This window comes from Sciurus carolinensis, chromosome 14 (assembly GCF_902686445.1).
Source record: "Sciurus carolinensis chromosome 14, mSciCar1.2, whole genome shotgun sequence".
Taxonomy (NCBI): domain Eukaryota; kingdom Metazoa; phylum Chordata; class Mammalia; order Rodentia; family Sciuridae; genus Sciurus; species Sciurus carolinensis.
In genome coordinates this window covers 22,817,218-22,838,725 of record NC_062226.1, presented here as the reverse complement: position 1 = coordinate 22,838,725, position 21,508 = coordinate 22,817,218, and the positions used below count along the sequence as shown (strand labels likewise).

The window sequence follows — 21,508 nt, the reverse complement described above, 5'->3', positions numbered from 1 at the left end:
GTTCTTCCATTAGTATAGAATACATTAATGTTGACTGTTGAATAATCACATGAACTTTATAGTCCCTGTGTACACGCATGGGTTTATTGATTTAGTTGATTTGATTTCTGACTTAAAATTTACACTAGACCGATCCAACTCATAACTCTTTTCATCAGCTATTTTGCATTTATAATAAATTTTGCTTTAGATATTTGGCTGCTGTGTTCTATGAGGCATAGTGATTCGTGACATTCTCCTCATCTTACATTAAGCCTTTTATCAATATAAAATGTCACTCTTGTATATTTGAGTGCTTTTAACTTTAAATTTCTGGCATTGGCATTGATAATCTTTTTCTCTTCACATTTACCTGGAGTCTCTGCCTCTTAGTTCTCTTTTCTTATAAACAACATATGCCTGGGTTTACTCAATCTGAAGTAATTTCCTTTTAATAGGAAAATTTAGCCCATTCATACTTTGTATAACAACTGATGTAATTAATTTTATCCCTAGTTTTTAGAGTTTCTGTGAATTTTACTTTTTCTCATTTCTTCCACTTCATTTTCCTTATTTTTTGTTGGTTATTTTTTCACCACTGGTCAGTAAAAGTCAGATCTCAACTCTTTCTACAATGCTCTGTTTACTTCTCATTTCTGCCTCTGTCCTATGGAACTTTAGAATCTCCAGTGAGATCCTTAGAATGTTTGTATGTTTTTCTTTACTTCCCCCAATACTGTTAGGTTTCCTCTTGCAGAGTAACTCTCTCTGTTGATTCTCACTCAGAGAATTAGACAAAATTCCCAATTATTTCAACATTATCCATTTGAATTTATATATATTGTTTTATAACCACTCTTGATTCTTCATCTCAAAGTCTATTTCTAAGTCAATTGTTACTTAGTTAAGAGTGCCTTGGTGTATTTCCTCAGAAGAGATTTTCAGTGAGTACCTGAGACCTTGTATATCATGCAATAGTTTTCTTTTACCTGGAGAGTTCAAGTGTAGTAGATGGATATGGTAATCCTCAGTGATATTTATTTTTTCTCAGTAGTGTATAAATGTGATTTCATTCTTTTCAGTTTCTGGTTTTGGAAGTGAATGATTCAATGTGAGTCTGGTCATTTTTTCCTATGTGTTCATTCCATCTAGATAGAAACGTTTAGAGTTTCTCTCTATCCATGGTATTTGCATGGTGGAATTCTTATATAATGGTGTGCTGCTGAACATCTCTTTCTAATTTCACATTTAGGATTTCATATCAGTGGCTTGAAATCAGCCATGATGGGAACATTTACATCATGGAAGTCTCAGTGGCAGCTGAGGGATCTTTATAATGCAAGAAGCTGACCATGCTACTCTACTGCTTAAAACCCTCCAATGAGTTTTTCCATTTGCTTCAGGGCAAACTCCAAATGACTTAGATTGACATGCAAGGCCTTTTGTGATCTAAACCTGACATCTGCAGCCTTACCTGTAGATACTCCCCAATTCCAATGACAAAACTGTTAGTTACACTTTTAGGAAAGCTTTGCAACAGCCTGGTTCAAACCCTGATACATGCTGTTTTTTTTCTCTTTAGAATACCATCCTCCTACCTTGACTCCACTCCACCCTCCTCACCCACCTCACGTCCACGTACACCTTTGTTTTAGTGTGTTCAGGATACTATAAAACACACCTTAAAGTGGGTGGCTTATAAACAACAAATTTATTTCTCACTTCTCTAGAGGCTGGAGATCCAAAATCAAGGCACCAGCAGATCTGGCATCAGATGAGAGTCATGGAAAGAGCGGTCACAGACATAGCTGTGGACTCAGCTCTCCTCATGGACATAGCTGTCATCCTATTGCAGCCTCACATAGCAGAAGGGACAAGGGAGGTCTCTCAATCCCCTCTTTCATAAAGGCATTAAATCCATTAACAAGGTTTCTTATTTCTTTCAACCAATGACTCTTGTTGGGGACCCAAACACTCACACGAGAGCAGCTTTCAACTTTTTATTGCCTAGTCACTTTGTATTTAGCTGAAATTACTTTAGAAAACCTATCCAGTATGTCTGAACCTGAATTGGTACTGTCCCTATATGTTTACAAGTTTCCTGTTCTTACTACTCGTATAACACCTCTTACATTTTGTTATAATTATCTGTTAACTAGTTTCTTTCCCATGACAAGGCTTGTCATGACCACCACAGTATTCTTGATACCTAACAATTGATATTGATTTAATGAATGTTTTCATACATGGATGGATGAGTGAATAAACTCCCCCCATGTTCACAGGAAAAGGATAAAGAGATAAAGTTGATCAGACAAAAAAAATGATAAGAAGGAGACAAAATGGAAATCCAAATCGATAATTTGGATCTGTAGAGATAACTGATGTAGCTCTAGGAACGATCAGAGCAAATAGATCAGAAGTAATAATCAAGGAATAAACAAATAGAACTATCCAGAAAGGAAGAGATATTTAAATCCTTACAGCAATATTGTTGTTCAAACTATTTAACTTCTTGCATTTAAAACTAAATCTTACTGAGTCATCATGGATTTTCCTTTTAACATGCTATTAAATTTTATTTTCTGATATTTTTAGAAACATTGCCCTTATAGTTACTAGTGACATTACACTACCCACTTTATAAATTTCATTATATTGCCTCACGTGTTATGTGTGATACAAACTGCTCTGTAAAATCCACATACAAAAACAGTCATTTCTCCCTGTCTTTTAATAACTGCTCCTGTTTACTGTTAGCATGAAGCAGAGTTCACTCACTTAAGGAACCTTTCCCACCCTTCTTGGATTAAGAAACCTAGGGCAGATTCAGTCTGAAGAGCATTGGCCCAGCTCTCAAGTCAGTCAGAGTGGACCTGGGACATCTAGGTCCACCCCTGCTGTGTTGTTGATAGGAATGTTGTCGTCTGTCCCACACAGATGTTTTAGTGCTCTGCTGATGTTCTTCCAGTCCCAGGTGCCCGCTTGAGGCACAGCAGGGACCAAACTTGGCCTCCATGGACTTCAAAAACACTTTCTTAGGTGGTCAGGACACAAACACTGCGTCCACTCCTGGACCAAGCACTGCTTGTAACCTCTGCTGTGATGAGTGTCCTATTTCAAATGGCGTTAGGCACCTGCTGCCATGAAAGCTTCCCTTTGCTTAGCTAGAAGTGGTCAGGGCGTAACCACCATGTCCATTCCAAACTAAGAAGCTGGACACAGGTGCCCCTGATAGCCCCCACTTTTACAAGTGTCCTTCAACAAATGACTTTAGGCCTCTGCTGTGATGAAGTTTTCTTTTGATTTTATAATGTTATATGACTATATTCCCTTATATCAATTTATTATTCTTTTACTATATTGTAGTCCGTTGTTAATATTTCATTTAGGATCTTCTAAATCTATGTTGTATAATCTATGTATGCATTTTTCTGTTGTGCTAACATTGCCAGGTTGTGATATTATTATCATAACTTCCTGGAAGAATCCAAAAGACTTTTCTCTTACTGGAACATTTTATAAAATATGGAATTTTCCCTTTCTTTCAAAACTAAATTATATTCATAATTCTACAGGGACTTTTAAAACTAATTTCTTGATTATGGTTATATTCACTTTTTTTATTCTTCAAATTTGGTAACTAATATATTCCTAACATTTTTCTTAAGATTTAAAAATGTAATTGAATAATTATACATTATTGCACTATAATTGACCTTTGAATCTGTTGTCATAACTCCCTTATCTTTCCTAATTCTGTTTGTTCCTTACTCATTTTTTAAAAATTAAAATTCCACTGATTAGTTATTTATAAAACTTACTCTATTGTTCAACTCTCTCATTTGTGGTTCATTCTAACATTAATTTCTGCTTGCAAATGGCTATTATTTTATCCCCTATTTTCTTTGTTTTCTGTAGTTACTGTTTCTTGTCCAAAGTCTTGAATTAAATGTACCATTCATTTTCTTTCTTTCTTTATATCTAAAGTAAGGAGATAACACTGGGAGTTTATCAGTAAGCACAGCTTTGGTCAAATCTCATACACACAAAGAAGTATTTTTCTGAGGCTGGAGGTGTGGCTCAGTGGTAGAGCACTTGCCTAGCATGTGTGAGGCCCTGAGCTGAATCTCCAGCACTGGGGAAAAAAAAAAAAAAAAAAAAAAAAAAAAAAAAAAATATATATATATATATATATATATATATATATATATAAAATCTGTAACTCTGGCTACTCTTATCTTTTTTAATTCAAAAAGTCATAGAATTTTTAAAAAACAACAGATTTGACTTAATCTATTATTAACTGCATTTTAGTCAGAGAGTAGATCTGCATAATTTCTGCTTTTGAAATTTGAGACATCTTTATGTCCTCATTTAAGATCATGTCTCTCAGTACTCCAGAAACATTGAAAAGGTTTGTTCTCTGTTTTTAGGGTACAAAGTTCATCCCTAGCTATTAAACCATTCTTTTTAGTTTTATAATTAAAATAGTCTGTGTCCATGTTTTTGTCTTAATGTATTACGAGGAGTCAGCATAGAATTAACAAAGTTGTTTTAGTACACATGTAACAGACTTTGCACCCTACAGCATGGCATGAGCGTGGCATCTTTTGGTTTCCAGCAATAATGTAGATTTTACTTGTTAAATTGCAATGACCTTTTACATTGGCATTTGGCAGGAGTTCAAGTTTTAGAAGAATTAACTTCTGCTCATTTGTGTATTAAAGTTTTCATTTTTTATCTCCTTTCATTATTTTTATTGTTTGTAAACTGATAGTACATGTGTATAAAAGTTCCCTCTAGACAATTGATTACAATATGATTACATGAAAATATTGTATTTGATAATTTTCATGACTGCTTTCAGTCATAGACAGTATGACCCAGTACAAAGAGCCCTAGCCCAGAATCTACATTTCTCTTGGGGAGGGAAAAACAAAACAAAACAGTTTCTTCTTTTGAGTTTTTCATCTTTAAAGTCCTGCGTGCCCAAGTGGATTTTATAGATGTGTAAACAGGGAGAATCTGACTCATAAGCATATTCTAAACATTATATCTAATTGACTGGTTTCTTCAATAAAAAAAATGGCTTCTTAAAGATTTGAGAAGGAATGAAAAGAATTATTGTTTACTTCCAGCATTCCCACCAATGACGTCCTCAAAGCCGAGTGTGGACATTCCCAATTTGCCTTCTTCCTCATCTTCTTCCTTCTCTGTCTCACCTACGTACTCCATGACTGTAATAATCTCCATCATGTCCAGTTTTGCAGTATTTGTGCTTCTTACCATAACTACTCTTTATTGCTGCCGAAGAAGAAAAGAATGGAAAAATAAGAAAAGGTGAGATCCTAGTTGAAGCTAATCACACATAGTAATGTTTTAAAACCTACATATTTTAAACCTACATATTTAATATTGGAATTGGAGATAGAAAGAGAAATATATACAATACCTCCAGCCTCTAAGGGAATCAATACTCCTGTTTTGAAATTAAGCAACCCTATCATGATTTTAGAAAATGTCAATGGTTGCCAGGCACAGTGATACAAACCTATAATCCCGGCAACTCAAGAGGCTGAGACAGAAGGATGGTGAGTTTGAGGCCAGCCTCAGCAACTTAGCAAGACCCTGTCTCAAAATTTAAAAAGTAAATAAATAAAAAGGGTTAGGGATGTTGCTCAGTGGTTAAGCATCTGTGGGTTCAATTCCTGGTATCAAAACAAACAAACAGAAACAAAAAAAAGTCAATGACTTTTTTGCACATAATAGCATGTCCCTAAGTTACTTTTTCACAACAGATACAGCTGAATAATTCGGAAGAAAATGGATATTCCTGTTCCCCATATCCCCTCCCAATCCCATTGACCCTGCCAATTTGGATAGTGACAAAATTCCTGAGAAAATGTGCCTTTTGACTCTAGACCAAACAAAATACTTCATTGTTCTCAAACTAAAGAAACCTTGACTGCCTCAGTATAATTGGTTTTATTTTCTTCCAAATGTCCCATCTTTCAGGATGATCTAAGTCTGAGTGCAAAGATTTTACCTGCTCCTGAACTCATTATTTGTCTTGCCTGTCTTACCTCCAGAGAAGCGGCAGCAGTAACCCTTACCACACTGCCTTCTGAACTCCTGCTAGACAGGCTGCATCCCAACCCCATGTACCAGAGGATGCCACTCCTTCTGAATCCCAAGTTGCTCAACCTGGAGTATCCAAGAAATAACATTGAATATGTGAGGGATATCGGAGAGGGAGCATTTGGAAGGGTCTTTCAAGCCAGGTAAATTTGCCCATGGGAAAAAAATTCTCCATTGAAATATGTCACATCTGAAAAGTTACCAGACCACCATTAGTCATTAGCCTGAGATATAGATATAAATATATATATATATTACATAAATATATATAATAGTTAATAGTTATTTTTAAATTAGTTAATTCTTTACATCATTAACCTTATTCATATTACATGCTATACTTTAAATCTTGATATTTTTCCTTTTTTGACTTTGGAATAGATATGCACATGAAAAGAATATATTTTATTGCATTTAAAAGAAGTTTCTTAAAGGAAATGTAAATGTCTCTTGTTCAAATTACAAGAAATGACAAATAGTTCATTCACATTTTCTTTCTAGAAAAGAACTTGTTCTACATTTTTAATCAGAATTTCCTCCATTGCTTTTAGTAAAGAATTCTCAAATTTAATTCTCTTCAATTTCCTATTGCTATTTTCTCCATTTGAAGTTTACTTTGAATTAGTATTTTAAGAACTCAGAGCTTGACACACATAGATATTAAGTATACATTCATGAAGTAACAAAACAGAAAAAGGAAAAAAACACAAAATGGAGAAGATAATAAAGGAGTAGTATTAGGGCCAGCAGTAGCCCATTTATTGCTTTTGTGTGAAATGGAATAAAACACTCTGCACAGAAAGACCAGCCTCAGCAACTTAGCAAGGCCCTAAAACTTAGTGAGACCCTGTCAAAATTTAAAAAATAAATAAATAAAAAAAAAGCTCTAGGTATGTGGCTCAGTGGTTAAGCACCTGTGGGCTTAATCCCTGGTGCCAAAAAAAGGGGGGGGACTCCTTTGCAGCAAGACCCAACTTGACCTATATTCATAGCAGCCATGGTGTCAAGATTACATGAATGGTAACAATCTTATACAAATACTTGTTGGGAACCAAAAATAAGCAAGCCACCACATTATATGAGGAATAGAAAGATAAGTAAGTCATGGTTTCTACCTTTAAGGAATTTCGATTCTGGCCAGAGATTAAGACATTAGAGTACAATGATAATTCTATTAGGTCTTTGCACTGTAGAATTCCTATAAATTGATAAGTAATGCATTTCTCAACCTTAATCTATGTTGAAAACAACCCCAATGAATTTTATTAATTGGAGGCAAAGAGTTTTAAGTATGACTTACTGTTGTCCTCTTCCTTTGATTCTGTGACTCTGGGAAAAGTTGGATAATTTGGGGGATATCTATGGCCATAATGTGGGTACATATAATCTTCCTAATCTTTGGTTTCTTCATCAATGAATTTATCTCTCAGGGCTCCTGGCTTACTTCCCTACGAACCTTTCACTATGGTGGCAGTAAAGATGCTCAAGGAAGAAGCCTCAGCAGATATGCAGGCGGACTTTCAGAGGGAGGCAGCCCTCATGGCAGAGTTTGACAACCCCAGCATTGTGAAGCTCTTAGGTATGAAAATATATGAGGAAATTCATTTCATCAGAGAACAGGATTTCCAAGCCTTTCTTCTTCTACATTTCACTTATTTATACTTTTCTCTTTACTTCTTGATGTCTCTGCTCCAAAGTTAGCCTCTTCACCTAGGTCCTAACATTTATTCTGTTTCAACCCTGCAAGACACTCAATGCTTAATGAATTCACTATGTTTAATTTCATCAAATCAAATTTTCTCCATCTTTGCTGCCTCCTTCCTATTTATAAAAAATGTTTTAAATGTCCGTACATAAAGAATCTTCCATTGACAATGCTTCTCCACCACAAAATTTATTAATATCAAAATAGTCTCTGTACTTTACTTTTTATTTTGTTTCTTCTTTTTCTTCTCTAACTAGAATGCCATGAGGACAGTTCTTCCTCACTGTAGTGTTCCCATTGATTCTTGGGTTCATAAATGCAACAAACCTTTAACAAATATTTAGTTTGTATAATCACACAGCAGTGAACAAAACCTGCAAACATTCCTGCTCTGGTGGAGATTACATTCATTTGAGAAAGACAGATAATAAAAATAAACACATAAAAATATGGTATGTTGACCAGCCAAAGACTTTTTATAAAGAAAAGCAGAGGAGAACTTTTTGGACCATAAGGTAAACTGTTTGAAGACTTCAGTGAAAATGTGACATTTATATAAAGATCTAGTCAAGGTAAGGGAATAGCAACATGGATGGCATGGGGAAAAGCGTCCCAAGAAGAAAGGTAAGTTTTGCAAAAGTCCCTGTGACAAGAGCATGTCTAGTGTGCTTGGAGAATAGCAAAGAGAGGGCTGAGGCAGAATGAGCAAGAGAGAGTTACCAAGGACGAGACCGAAGAGGTGATGTCATGGGAACAGTCGGAAGATTCTATTAGACCTTATTAAAATCTGGCTTTTACTCTAAATAAAATGGGAAGCAAATGAAGAGTCTGAGCCAAGAAGTGACAAGACGTGACATGCTGGCATTTCTCCAGAACTTCTCTGGCTGCTTTATTGAACATAGTCTAAAAGGAGGTAATACAAGTGAGGAGACAGTAAATAGGTATTTCAATAACAGAAAGAAAAGATGGGTGATGTGCCCCCAGGGAGTGGTAGTGAGGAGCATGAGAAATGGTCGTGCAATTTAGGAGCCACTAATAATAACACTGACAGACCAAATGTGAGCTGGGCAACCAAGGAAGGACTCAAGGAGAATAGCAAGGGTGTTGCTGTGCAGCTGAGAGAATGAAGGAGCCATGGATGAGCCGGGAAAGCCTCAGGAGGAGCAGGTTTCTCCACTGGAAAGTCTGAGAATCCATCTCAAGAGACGCTTCCAACTTTTTGCAGGTTCCTTTACTAGAGAGTGGGAGTTCTTTTTAAAACGTTTTGTTTGAGATGCTTGCTCAACATCCAGATGAAGTTAAGCAGGCAGGTGGCTATGGAGGTCTCAAGTCCAGGGAAGATGTCCTGGTTGCAGGTATAAATCTGAAATCATTAGGGAATGTAAGCATTTAAAGTAATGAGACTAAGACACCTAAGGAGGAGAAAAGGCAGTCAGAAAAAGAAAAGAGGTCCAAGGACTAAGCCCTGCAGCATTGCAACATTTAGAGTGGGGGAAATTATATGAACAGTAAAATAGACTGAAAAGAACGACCAAGAGGAAAGGTACCAGAGGGAGGGAGAAGGAAAGGGGAAATACTGAGGAGTGACAGTGGCCAAATTATAGTTATAATGTGCACATGTACAAATATGTAACAACAAACTCCATTATGTGCAACTATTACGCACCAATAAAAATATGGAGGGCAGGGGATATAGCTCAGTTGGTAGAGTGCTTGCCTTGCATGCACAAGGCCCTGGGTTCAATCCCCAGCACCACACACACAAAAAAAAAAAAAAAAGAGAAAAAAATATGAATAAAGGGGAAGGGGAGGTGTGTGTGTGTGTGTGTGTGTGTGTGTGTGTGTGTGTGTGTGTGTCCTGGGCTCCCCAAGGAAGTATTTCAAAAAGTTGAAAGTGAGTAGGTTGCATGCAGTGAGATAAGGACTAAAATGACTGGGGGCAACATGGCGTTTCCTCCACCCTTAGTCCTGTTCAAGGGCTCCTCTTCCACTGTCCTACTGCCACCCCAAGCCCCAGGAGTCAATGTGCCCAAGGATTCTGTCCTTGCCCTTCTTCTCACTCCAAACCACTCTTCTTGGGCAGGCCTGCACCATGTCCCCAATATTTTGATAACTCAAAAATCAAAATCTCTACCCTCCTTTCTCTCTTAACCTTCAGGTATCAATTGTCTATTGATTGTTAGGTATTTATGATCACTTCAAAACCAGGTTTCACAAAATCATGCCTGATAGGGCACTTTAAACTAGATGGTTTATTTCTGAGTCTCAGTCAAACATGGTGACCTGAAATGATCAGGAAGAGCTGATGGTGAGTGAGGAAAGCTGAGTTCCTCTTTCCTCATGGTCCTGAGAGGCCAAAATTTATCAGGTATAGAAAATAGAGCACTAGATTTTGAAAGAGGTACTGACAAGAGATAAATACACTTGCTTATTGAATTTTGTGTAACTGAACAGTCTTGGAAAATAATCTGCAATGAGCAACAAATCAAGATATTTTCTTGTTGCAGAATAGTGTTTTACTGTTTCTTCAAATGTCAGTTCTGCATTCATATGTAAGTAGTTACAATTTTACAACATCTCGAATTCCTGGGATTGATTCAAAGACAAACCACGTACAATTTGCAAATTTGTGATGACTGTGGCGGCATGTTTATACATCACTACTCAGACTCTTCCCTCATTTTTATTGCCCAACAAGAACTCAGACTTACATTACCATTTGCTAAATGCCATATTCAAATCCCACATCAACAGCCTGTAGATACAGGGTCTGCTTTTCCTTCAGTGTACGTAAGCAGTAATCACTCATGCATGCGGTTCCACCGCTCCCACAGTTTCTTGGAAGTTAATACCATTTAAATGAGATGATAACGGTGAGAGGAGAATTGGAAAAATCTATAAAATTCACCTCCAATGAAAGAAAGTCACTTTGTTTTACACTTGTAGAATATCAGGCACGTATTGAACACGTTTGTATTTTACCCAAAATTGATTCCCTTCTATTAAAATCCTGATATATAATGGTTTTATAGTCATCAATTGGAGAAAATGGATATAAATACAAGGATATGCTGAATTTTTGAAAAGTAAGAGGCACCAGAAATTACAGACTCTTACCCAGTATTCTGGCAGTTGAGGAACTAGGAGCGCAAGGACACAAGATGACTTGTTGAAGATGTCACATTAGTATTTAAAGACATGAGTTGGAATAGGCATGATGTTTTCTTACACCCATTCACCTCTCCATCTTTAAATCCATTCACACACCAGCATTTACTGAAAGGCCATAGCGAGCCATGCATGGCATTAGATCTGAAGTCACAAGAGTGAAAACAGTCCTCCTCTTAAGAATTTGATTCTACTTTGAAGTCCCAACTAGAATTGGGTTAGAATTATTACAATATAAAAAAAAAAAAAACATTTTGAGTTCTTAAATATATACATATATTTTTTCACATGTATAATTGTAAATTACATGTAATATACATGAATATGTAATTGCTCATAAATATCATAAAGTAGAAATTTTCTATATAATATTTTCTATATCAGGGAGTAAAACATTTCATTAAATAACCTCAGTGCCAGAAGATTTCTTTCTCAGAAAATCATGCTGTCATGTTATTTCCCAATATAAGAATTCTTTTAAAATCAATTCAACTAGCATAACAATGGTAATACCAGTTGATGAATTGGGTCAATCCCTGTTGACTAAAGATGATCTTGTAGAAGAAACTTCCAGTTAGATCCAGTTGATATTGCTTTAATTTTCTCAAATATTCTAATTGCTATAGTACCTGGAATTAAAAACCTAACTCTAAAATAAATAAATGACATTATTTCTTATTTCCCCCTTTTTAAAAAATAAACATCTAATTTTTACCTGAGAAAATAATAAATCTAATACTTTATTTTTATGGTGATGTGAAATTATGCCCATCTGATCTAATATTCCAAATTCTCTAGCTTCCTTCTCAAATATAATAAGACTAAAATTTGCAAATGTTCTCCTGGCATTAGATCTAAAACTCTATTTATGCTGACATTTTTTTCTCTAAATGAAGATGATGGTAAAACCTAAATTTCAAATTGTTTTACCATAGCTTCGTCTAGGATATCTTGGATTTTTTTGTTATTCTTTCCAAATCTGATATATCTTCCTCGTTATAATTCCTCAGAGAAGTAAACAGAAACTGAGCAATTATGTCACACACTGAGTGCAAACACCCGTTCATGAATTCACTGGCCAAACAGAGCACCTGCTCGGGGCAGGTGGGGGCAGGGAATCTAAAGAGGAATAAGACTGTCTCTCCTTGCCAAGTGCTAAAATGTTGGGGAGAAATCTGAAATGAATGACTGTTTAAAAAATGGGATGGTAGGTACCATGTTGAAGGATGAGAGAAGCAAAATCTGAGACTGGAGGTCAGGAGCTGAGGCCCCTCGGAAGGATACAAAGAAGTTGAATCTTCAGAGGTAAATAAGAGATGTTTAAACACAGAAGGAGGGTCAAGGTTTGACCATAGTGCTGTCAATAAAGAGAAAAACAATAGGGTCATAGTTTGTGATGGGGTCATTTGCTTTTGGAGTGCTTTCTCCACTGTGTGATTGTGGAAACCCTGTGTAACCGAGCATGCTACTTTGGTTCCAGGCGTGTGTGCTATTGGGAAGCCCATGTGCTTGCTCTTTGAATACATGGCCTACGGTGACCTCAACGAGTTCCTCCGCAGCATGTCCCCTCATACTGTCTGCAGCCTCAGTCACAGCGACTTGTCCACAAGGGCTCAGGTCTCCAGCCCAGGACCCCCACCACTCTCCTGTGCCGAGCAACTTTGCATTGCCCGGCAGGTGGCAGCTGGCATGGCCTACCTCTCCGAGCGCAAGTTTGTCCACCGGGATTTAGCCACCAGGAACTGCCTGGTAGGTGAGAACATGGTGGTGAAAATAGCCGATTTTGGCCTCTCCAGGAACATCTACTCAGCAGACTACTACAAAGCAAATGAAAACGATGCTATCCCTATCCGCTGGATGCCACCAGAGTCCATTTTCTACAACCGCTATACCACGGAGTCTGATGTGTGGGCCTATGGTGTGGTCCTCTGGGAGATCTTCTCCTACGGCCTGCAGCCCTACTATGGGATGGCCCACGAGGAGGTCATTTACTATGTGCGTGATGGCAACATCCTCTCCTGCCCTGAGAACTGCCCCCTGGAGCTGTACAATCTAATGCGTCTGTGTTGGAGCAAGTTGCCAGCAGACAGGCCCAGTTTCTCCAGTATCCACCGAATTCTGGAACGCATGTGTGAGAGGGCAGAGGGGACAGTGGGAGTGTAAGGTTGAAGCTTTCAGATGAAATGCTGCAGTCTTCCCTCAGACTCAGTGAGCTAGAGGAATTCTACACCAGAGGCCCACCAGACCAGACAGGAAAGAGTAATAGACATCAGTTGCCTCTTGTTTCCTGGGTGGTGGGGGGGACAGTACAGAACACATAAGTGGACAGGAACCACTGGAATTGATGATTGGAAACATAGGCTAGGAAATGTGTCAGATAACAGGAGAGAGATCCTCTTTCTCCCAGGAAAAATTTATAACATACTGTGCAAGAGAGTGTGTCATCAGGTTCAGTTCCTGAGTTAGGTGGCAGCAGAGGAAGACTATTGTATTAAATGTTAATAGGAAGTGGGATTCAGAGCTTCATTTTTGATAGAATTAATTCCTGTCCATTGTAAAAGTAGCGGTGTTTTCACATAATACATTAGGTCAAGTTCAGAAATTGACAAAGCAGGAGAAACCATTCTTTTTACCACCGAAGATGGGTTTTAGAATTTTGTTAGATTTCTTTCTTGCGCTTAATGCATAGTTTATATATTTGTCTGTATTCTAGGGTTGTGCTCATCCTTTATTGTCAGAGAGTTTCTAAGGAATAAAATGACAAATCAGCAAGCTCTCTTCTTACTGTCATTCTTAGTTCCTTTTTCTGTCTTTGCTCCTCCAGGGCTAAGTTTTTGCTCAGTGTGCGCTTGTCGTGAATATAATCTGCTTATTTTATTTCTGCAGATTTTTTTTCTGAAAAAAATGGTATTTTATGACTTGTCTTTTTTCTTTGAAAATTTTATTACTTTAGTCTTTATTTTCTTTTTCTTTTCAGGTCTCTCTGTACTTTTTTGGTTATTTGTCTTTTTTTTTCTCTTTTATTTCATACATACAATAAGCACCTAGAAGAAATAATAATACTTAAAATATATTTTATATATACTGGTACATATATACCTTTTTTGAATTATTATCTTTTTCTTCTATTTGTGCCTTGGCAGCCACACATTTCAAATTTTTTTGCCACTATCTATTAAATTTCTTAAACCATGATATATGATATGGAGTGCTACCATATGTTCTTGTGGCTCCAAGTTATTTCAAAACTGATGTTTTTGTGTGTTCTGGCATTTTTCTTGTAGAAACTAATTCAATTGTTCATAGCATTAACATAGTGTTACTTAGTTTCTGCACAGCGTGTTAACCTATCTTGCTATATATTATGATTTTTTTAACAAAATTTCTGGAACTCAGATTCTTGATGTTTCTCAGTGGGGCTCCACATAATATATATTTATCTAAGTCCGAGTCAAAATGTTAAGAGCTTATTCCTGAGGCAGCATGAACTCCAATTCTCCTGAGAAATAAATACATAGGGAAGAGAAAAGAGCAGTCTGATCTATACCTGCTTGCTTTATTTCAAACAAATTGGTAATTTGGGTAAGAGAGAAATTATCTGAATTCTTGAAAACAGATTTTCCAAGCGTCTGCTAGAAAACTACCTGAATTCCCCCAACTCTGCCTAATGCAGCAATTTGAGATCTTTGTTGGAAAACCTCCTTACTCATAGTCTCTCCAGACAGCCAAGACAAAATGGTGGAACTTACCCTAGACTTTGCCCTTTCTTTAATCCTGGTATCCTATCAGTTTTCCTTCTAAATTCCTCCTGCGTACACCCTCTTGCTATCAGTCCAACAGCCCCACTACTCAAGCTGTATCTCTGCCCAGTTGTCAGTGATCTGATCTCCCTGTCATTTGAGGCTGGAGCAGATCTCCTGGACTATGACGATAGCAAAGATGAACTTACTATTCACAATTCCGATTCATAAATGGGAATTTAAATTTAGGATCAAGAACAAGTCTTTAGATTAAAGTCAAGATTATAAATCCAAAATTCATATTGTCATTCAAAAGGCTGGATGAAGACTAAAGTTGCAATTTGGGTCCAAACAAGATCAAGAACCCACCACATAGAAATGTTGAGAGGGCCACCAAGCACATCTGGAAATTCAGTGGAGATATCCACGGTGTATTTTAAATTGTTCACATGTGTCATGTATGCTTGGCAAATTTCAAAGCTGTCTCTGTGTTTGCTCAGCTGATAAAGGTTTGTTGTAACAATGGGAAAGTCAGGTCAGTAGGAAAAGCTAACTTCCAGAAAAGCAGGCAAGGCAGTCACAGAGAATAGCTACCACAAGGCTTGGCTCCCAATGTCATGCTGTCACTCAGAACCAGGTTTCCATGGATCCCAGACTTATCTTCTGCCACTGTGAGCTGATCTCTGCTCCCTCCACCCCTGCTGACTGCCTGCTCTTTCTTGCCTGTCTCTTGCTCTTGGCTTCTACAGCCTCATGGATTCTCTATCTTTGAGGTTTTCACCTCTGGTATTCAAGATCCCAAGGCAAAAGAATCATAGAAATATAGGTAAATACAGTACATGAGCAAGCAAGCATTATGAAAGTGACTCAATTTTCTTAAATATTTAAAGCAACAGAAAACTAATCGGTAGAGCTCACATTTACCCCAATATAGTTACAGTAGTAATAAAAATGATCTTATCAGCTAGTGTTTATTGAGAGCTCACCATGTACACTCTAAGGCCTTTAAACACACTAATTTAAGTCTCATAATATCCCTGTGATGTAGGTACTCTCTTTAGGCCCACTTTTTAGATGAAGAAAGAGGCACAGAGACAGTTTGTAGCTGGAACAGCACGATAGAACCCAGCTTATCACCCCAAAAGGACAAGTGCTCAGCTACCACGTTGCCATACTTCCATAGGTTAGAGAGGAAACAGCTGACCCTAGATGACTAGGGAGGGGGGTGACTTGTAATCTACAGGGGGCTCCAAAGTCCACACTACCCTTTGGGTTATTCATTCCCTATCCAAGTCTTTTTAATGACCATCAAAAAAACAAATATAAAATATTATTTTCATATATAGTGTATTTTAGCATTGCCAGTTTAAGTTAATCAAGATGTCCCATAGATGGCACAGTTATTTTTTTTCTGAATTCTAATTGCATTTTCAAGTTAAGATGACTGATTTATGTCCATAGTACTTGTACTAATGTTCTGTATTGCAGGAACATGGGGACACTATTTACCAGCATTGCTTTCTTTTTTGAAGTAAAGATTCCCACAGAGGGATCATTGTATAATTCAAAAAGGGAGACGAGAAAAAAGGCCACTGTTCAAGTGCCAGGACAGACATCAGTAAGGCACCAACAAGCCTTTTAAGATAGTCTAGTATCACATATGGCAAGAGTACAAGTCATTTGTTACCTGGCACCAAAAACACATCCTCCCATATTAAAATGGAACAGAACAAAAACAATTTTCTTTCACTTTCCAGTATATTATGAACCTGTTCCATACTCTTAAATATCATTCTAAAAAACCAATTTAATTTTTGAGTAATATTCCATTTTGAGGATAGACCATATTTTAATCAATATATTTTTGAACATATGATATTTTTCTAATTTCTAATATGAAAATATTGTAATGCTCATCCATATTCATGCATGTCCATAACTTTATCTCTATAGAAATTCCGAGAAAGGTAATGTTAGGTCCGCATAGCATGTACCATATTAGACTTTCATTATGCCTAGTCATATTCTCTAGAAATATTGTTTTCATCTCTCATTGTACAAGAGATCTCAGAGCACTAAACATTAGCTGCCAGAGAGAATTAGTGCTCTCTCTTTTACAAACCTTTTATCTATTTGGGCATAGATAAAGAGGATCTCATTTTAATTTTAGCTTTCAAATTAGTGAGGTTTACTTATTCCCAGGTCATTTGTAGTTTTTATTCTGGTAATTGCCTAAAACCCATTTTTTGTACTCATTTTCTAATTCAAATGTAAAACTCACTTTGTAAAAAGCAAATTACCCTTTTGGTATTCTGTATAGAAGAGATAAAATATATACATATCTTACCTTAAAATAATATTTGCTTTTTTCTTGTAAAAGCAATAATTCTTTATCTTTGGAAAGTAAAAAAGTAATAAGTAATCTATAGAATAAGAATATATAATGCACAATAATAATAAACCATAATAAAAATGAAAAAATATTCTTTCAGACTTTTTCACATAGGTAGGTGGGTAGGTAATTAGACAGTTAATTTTAAACAAAAACAAAATCCTACTGTTATATTGTTTCAAGTTTTGCATTTATCACTTAATGTATCTTAAACATACTCTACTCCACAAATGTTTATGCACAATATCATTTTTAGTGTTTGAATGTTATTCCCCTTTATGGGTTTATCGTAATTTATGTAACTATTACTCCTATTTTTGCATATTTGGTATATTTCTGTTTTTTTCACTATAAAATGCAACATTTCAATAATTGATCTTGTTGCTAAATTTTATGAGCATTTTCTTAAGTGATTTCTTTAGATATAACTTCTAGAAGTGGAATTTTTAGATTAATGGGTACATATACTTTTAATGCTTTTTAATATGTTGAAAATTACTTTCCTTATTTTATCAATGTATGTGTCTTCTATCCAGATGAAAGGGTCCAATTCTTTTAACCTCACCAATACCAAGTATATTAGCATTTTAATCATTGCAATACAATAGCTTAAATTTTTTATTTTGTAACTTACTGTTCTTTAAATTCTGATGATGTTAAACACTTTTCAATGTTTTGAGGACAAGTGACCTGTCATTTGTCTCCTATCATTATTTTTCTATTGGGTGTATCTTTTTCTTGTTGCTTTGTAAAAGCACTTTATAGACTAAGGAGTTAAATTTTACTATACGTGTTTCAATCACATCTATCGTGTTAAAATGTATAAACTGGACATCCATTTGTCTTTTACTCTAAGGTTTGATTAATCAGGAAAGAATGTTGAATTTTCAATCTATTTAGATGATAATAATTTTTTCCCTAATATGGTAATATGTGTAATTGTATGAGTTGATTTCCTAACATTGAGACATCCTTGTATTCCTGGAATAAACTCTCTTTGAGTGTGTCACATAAATCTCATAGTTAACTACCAAATCTGACTTACTGACATTTATTTATATCAATATTTGTAAGTTCATAAAATTAAAAGTTTATCATTTTCCTCTCTGTTACTTTTACATCGGCATAATGATAATTTCATAAACTTAGGTATTTCTGTTTCATAAACTTAGGTATTTAATCATGGTTAAATGCTATGGTTTGGCTATAATTTCAGTATGTCCCTCAAAGTGCTGAAGTTTGGTCCCCAGTGTGGCACTGTTGAGAAGTAGCAGACCCTTTAAGAGGTGGGGTCCAGAGGCAGATAATTAGGTCTTTGGGTACAGTATCACCCTCAGAAGACAATAAGGCTGGTCTCTTGGAGTGAGTTACTTCTATCACAATGAGGTTGTTACAGAGCAAGGCCACCTCCCATCTGCTTGGCCCCTTCTGCACACAGCCAGTTCCCTTTCTGTCTCTTTAACATGTTGTGATACAACCAGGGAGCTATAGTCATGCTGTTTGGGTCCTCCAGCCACCAGAATCATGAGCCAGATAAACTCATCTGTAAAGTATTTGGCCTCAGGCATCTGGTTATGGCAAAAGAAATAGACTATAGCTCTATAGTATAATTTGAGATCAGGAATTATGTTGACACCAACATTGTTGAATGTTGCTTTAGTTAGTCTGGGTCTTTTATTCTTTCATATGAATTTTAAAACTGTTTTTTTCTAGTTCTGGGAAGAATATCATTGTATTTTGATGGGGATTGGATTGAATCTGTACGTCACTTTTGGTACTGTGGCCATATTGACAATATTAATTCTACCTATCCCAGAACATTCTGATCTTTCAATAACAAAGATATTCTTATCTTTCAATCTTCTGAGGTCCTCTCCAATTTCTTTCTTTAGTGCTCTATAATTTTCATTGTAGAGGTCCTTCACCTCCTTGGTTAGATTTATTCCAAAGTTTTGTTGTTGTTATTGTTTCTGTTGTTGTTGTGAATGGAATTCTTTTTCTGATTTCTTTCTCAACAGATCATTATTGCAGTGTAGGAAGTTTACACAACATTTTTGTATATTAATCTTATGTCTTGCTCCTTTGCTGAATTTATTAGTTCTAGTAGTCTTCTGATGATGTTTTTTGGGTCTTCTAAATACAGGATCATGTCATCAACAGACAGATAATTTGACTTCTTATTTTCCTATTTACATCCCTTTAATTTCTTTTTCTTGCCTGATTGCTCTCACCAGAGTTTTAAGAACTATATCAAATAGGAGTGGTGAGAGTGGACATCCTTGTCTTGTTTCTGATTTTAGAGGAAATGCTTTCAGTTTTTCTCCATTCAGTATGATGCTGGCTTTGGGTTTATCATACATAACCTTTATGATGTTGAGGTAAGAGCTATAGTAATAAAAATGGTATGGAACTGGCATAAGAACAGACAGGGAGACCAATCAAGTAGAATAGAAAGCACAGAAAAAGACGTATAGAGATAGTCATCTGATCCTCGACAAAGATGCCAAAATATATATTGGCTAAAAGACAGTCTTTTTAAATAAGTTTTACTGGGAAAACTGGATACCCCCATGTAGAAGAATGAAACTAGGTCCTATCTCTCACTCTGCACAAAAATAAATTCAAAGTCCAAGAAATTAAACTAGAAACACTGCAACTACTAGAAGAAAACACAGGATCAACACTCCAACATATTGGCACAGGCACAAACTTCCTTAATAAGACTCCTGAAGCTCAAGAAATAAAACCAAAAATCACTAAGTGGGATGGCTTCAAATGAAAAAGTTTTTGCACAATAAAGGAGACAATTAAAAGCATGAAAAGACAGCCTACAGAATGGGAGAAAATATTTGCTAACTATTCTTCCAACAGGAGATTAATATCCAGAATACATAAAGAACTCAACACCAAAAAATAAGTAACCCAAACAATAAATGGGCAAATGAACTAAACAGACATTTCTCAAAAGAAGAAATGCAGATATGTGAAAAAATGTTCAACATCCTTAGAAATCAGGGAAATGCAAATCAAAACTGCACTAAGATTTCATCTCACTCCAGTTAGAGTGGCAATCACCAAAAATATAAATAATGAATGCCAGTGAGGATGTTGGGGGAAATGTACACTCATACTTTGCTGGTGGGACTGCAAATTAGTACAACCACTTACCAAAACAGTATGAAGATTCTTCAATAGATTAGGAATTCAGTAAAGATACTGTGTCCATCTACAACTAAAAAATATTTTTAAAAAACAATAGCCAAATTATGGAACCAGGGTAGGTCTCCCTCAATAGATGAATGAACATAGAAAATATGGTATATTTACACAATGGAGTATTACTCAGACATAAAGAATGAAATTGTGTCATTTGCTGGTAAATGGATAGAAGTGAAGAACATCATGCCAAGTACAATAAGCCAGACTCAGAAAGTCAAGGGTTGAATGTTTTCTCCCATATGCAGAAACTAGAGAGAAATAAGGAATTTTTAAAAAAGCACGAGATCTTACAAAAATGGAAGGGAGAAGAGTGGAAGAGAGAAAGGGAATTGATGGGGAGGGAGGAAGGATGGGAATGGAGAGGAACTACAGAATGAAATTGACCAGATTATGCTACATGTATGTATGAATATATTACAATGAATTCCACTTCTATATATAACTACAATTAACCAATTAAACACTAAATTAATAGGAGAAAGACCAACAGAGTAGATCAAGGGGATCAGTGGGAGGAAAGAGGGAAGAGAAGGATGTAGTACTGGGGATTGAAATGGAGCAAATCATGTTATATACATGTATGAATATGTCAGAATGAACCCCACAATTATCTAAAATTATAAAGTACTAATTAAAACATAATAAATAATAAAACAATAAAGGCATAAAATTAACAAGTGGACTATTATGGTTAGTTTATTTTAAAATACTATTATTTTTTATAAAACCAATACATACACAGGTTTTTTTTTTTTTTTTAAATAAAAAGCCTCCGAAGACGGGTGCAAGTCAAACAAAAGTTCCCTTCTTCCAATGCATCTCTGGTCAGAACCTACGTGCTGACCGCTTTGCCCTCTTCTAGTTTTAGTCTGGTGATGACTGCTGCAATTCGAAAAAGATGCTTGCATCTCTTTGTGAATTGATCAATTTTAAAAGGTACAAAATATCTCCCTTTATAAAAGATGGGAAGTTTAGAGCACTTTTACTCAAACCCCCTCTCCATGTCCTGAGATGTTAGTTAACTTCTTTTTGTCAGTTGTATTGTTTATCATAACTTTCACAAATACACTTAAACAAGTGTATTGATTCTGGGCTATGTAAGATATATTTCCCTTCACTGATTCTCCCTCTACTCTCAGCTATATAACTATTTGTCTGCTCTCA

At 36.0% G+C, this 21,508-nt stretch overlaps 1 protein-coding gene across 3 annotated transcripts in view; it reads left to right on the top strand.

The window, feature by feature from the left end:
* Nucleotides 1-13,874, top strand: part of Musk (muscle associated receptor tyrosine kinase) — a 109,427-nt gene extending 95,553 nt beyond the window's left edge. For all 3 annotated transcript variants that reach the window (XM_047524976.1, XM_047524975.1, XM_047524973.1), the window contains 4 exons: nt 5,121-5,322; nt 6,072-6,263; nt 7,551-7,699; nt 12,474-13,874. In XM_047524976.1, the coding sequence (XP_047380932.1) occupies nt 5,121-5,322; nt 6,072-6,263; nt 7,551-7,699; nt 12,474-13,156 (1,226 nt within the window). In that variant the 3' untranslated portion in view covers nt 13,157-13,874. The remainder of the gene's footprint in view (nt 1-5,120; nt 5,323-6,071; nt 6,264-7,550; nt 7,700-12,473) is intronic.
* Nucleotides 13,875-21,508: the final 7,634 nt, after the last annotated feature.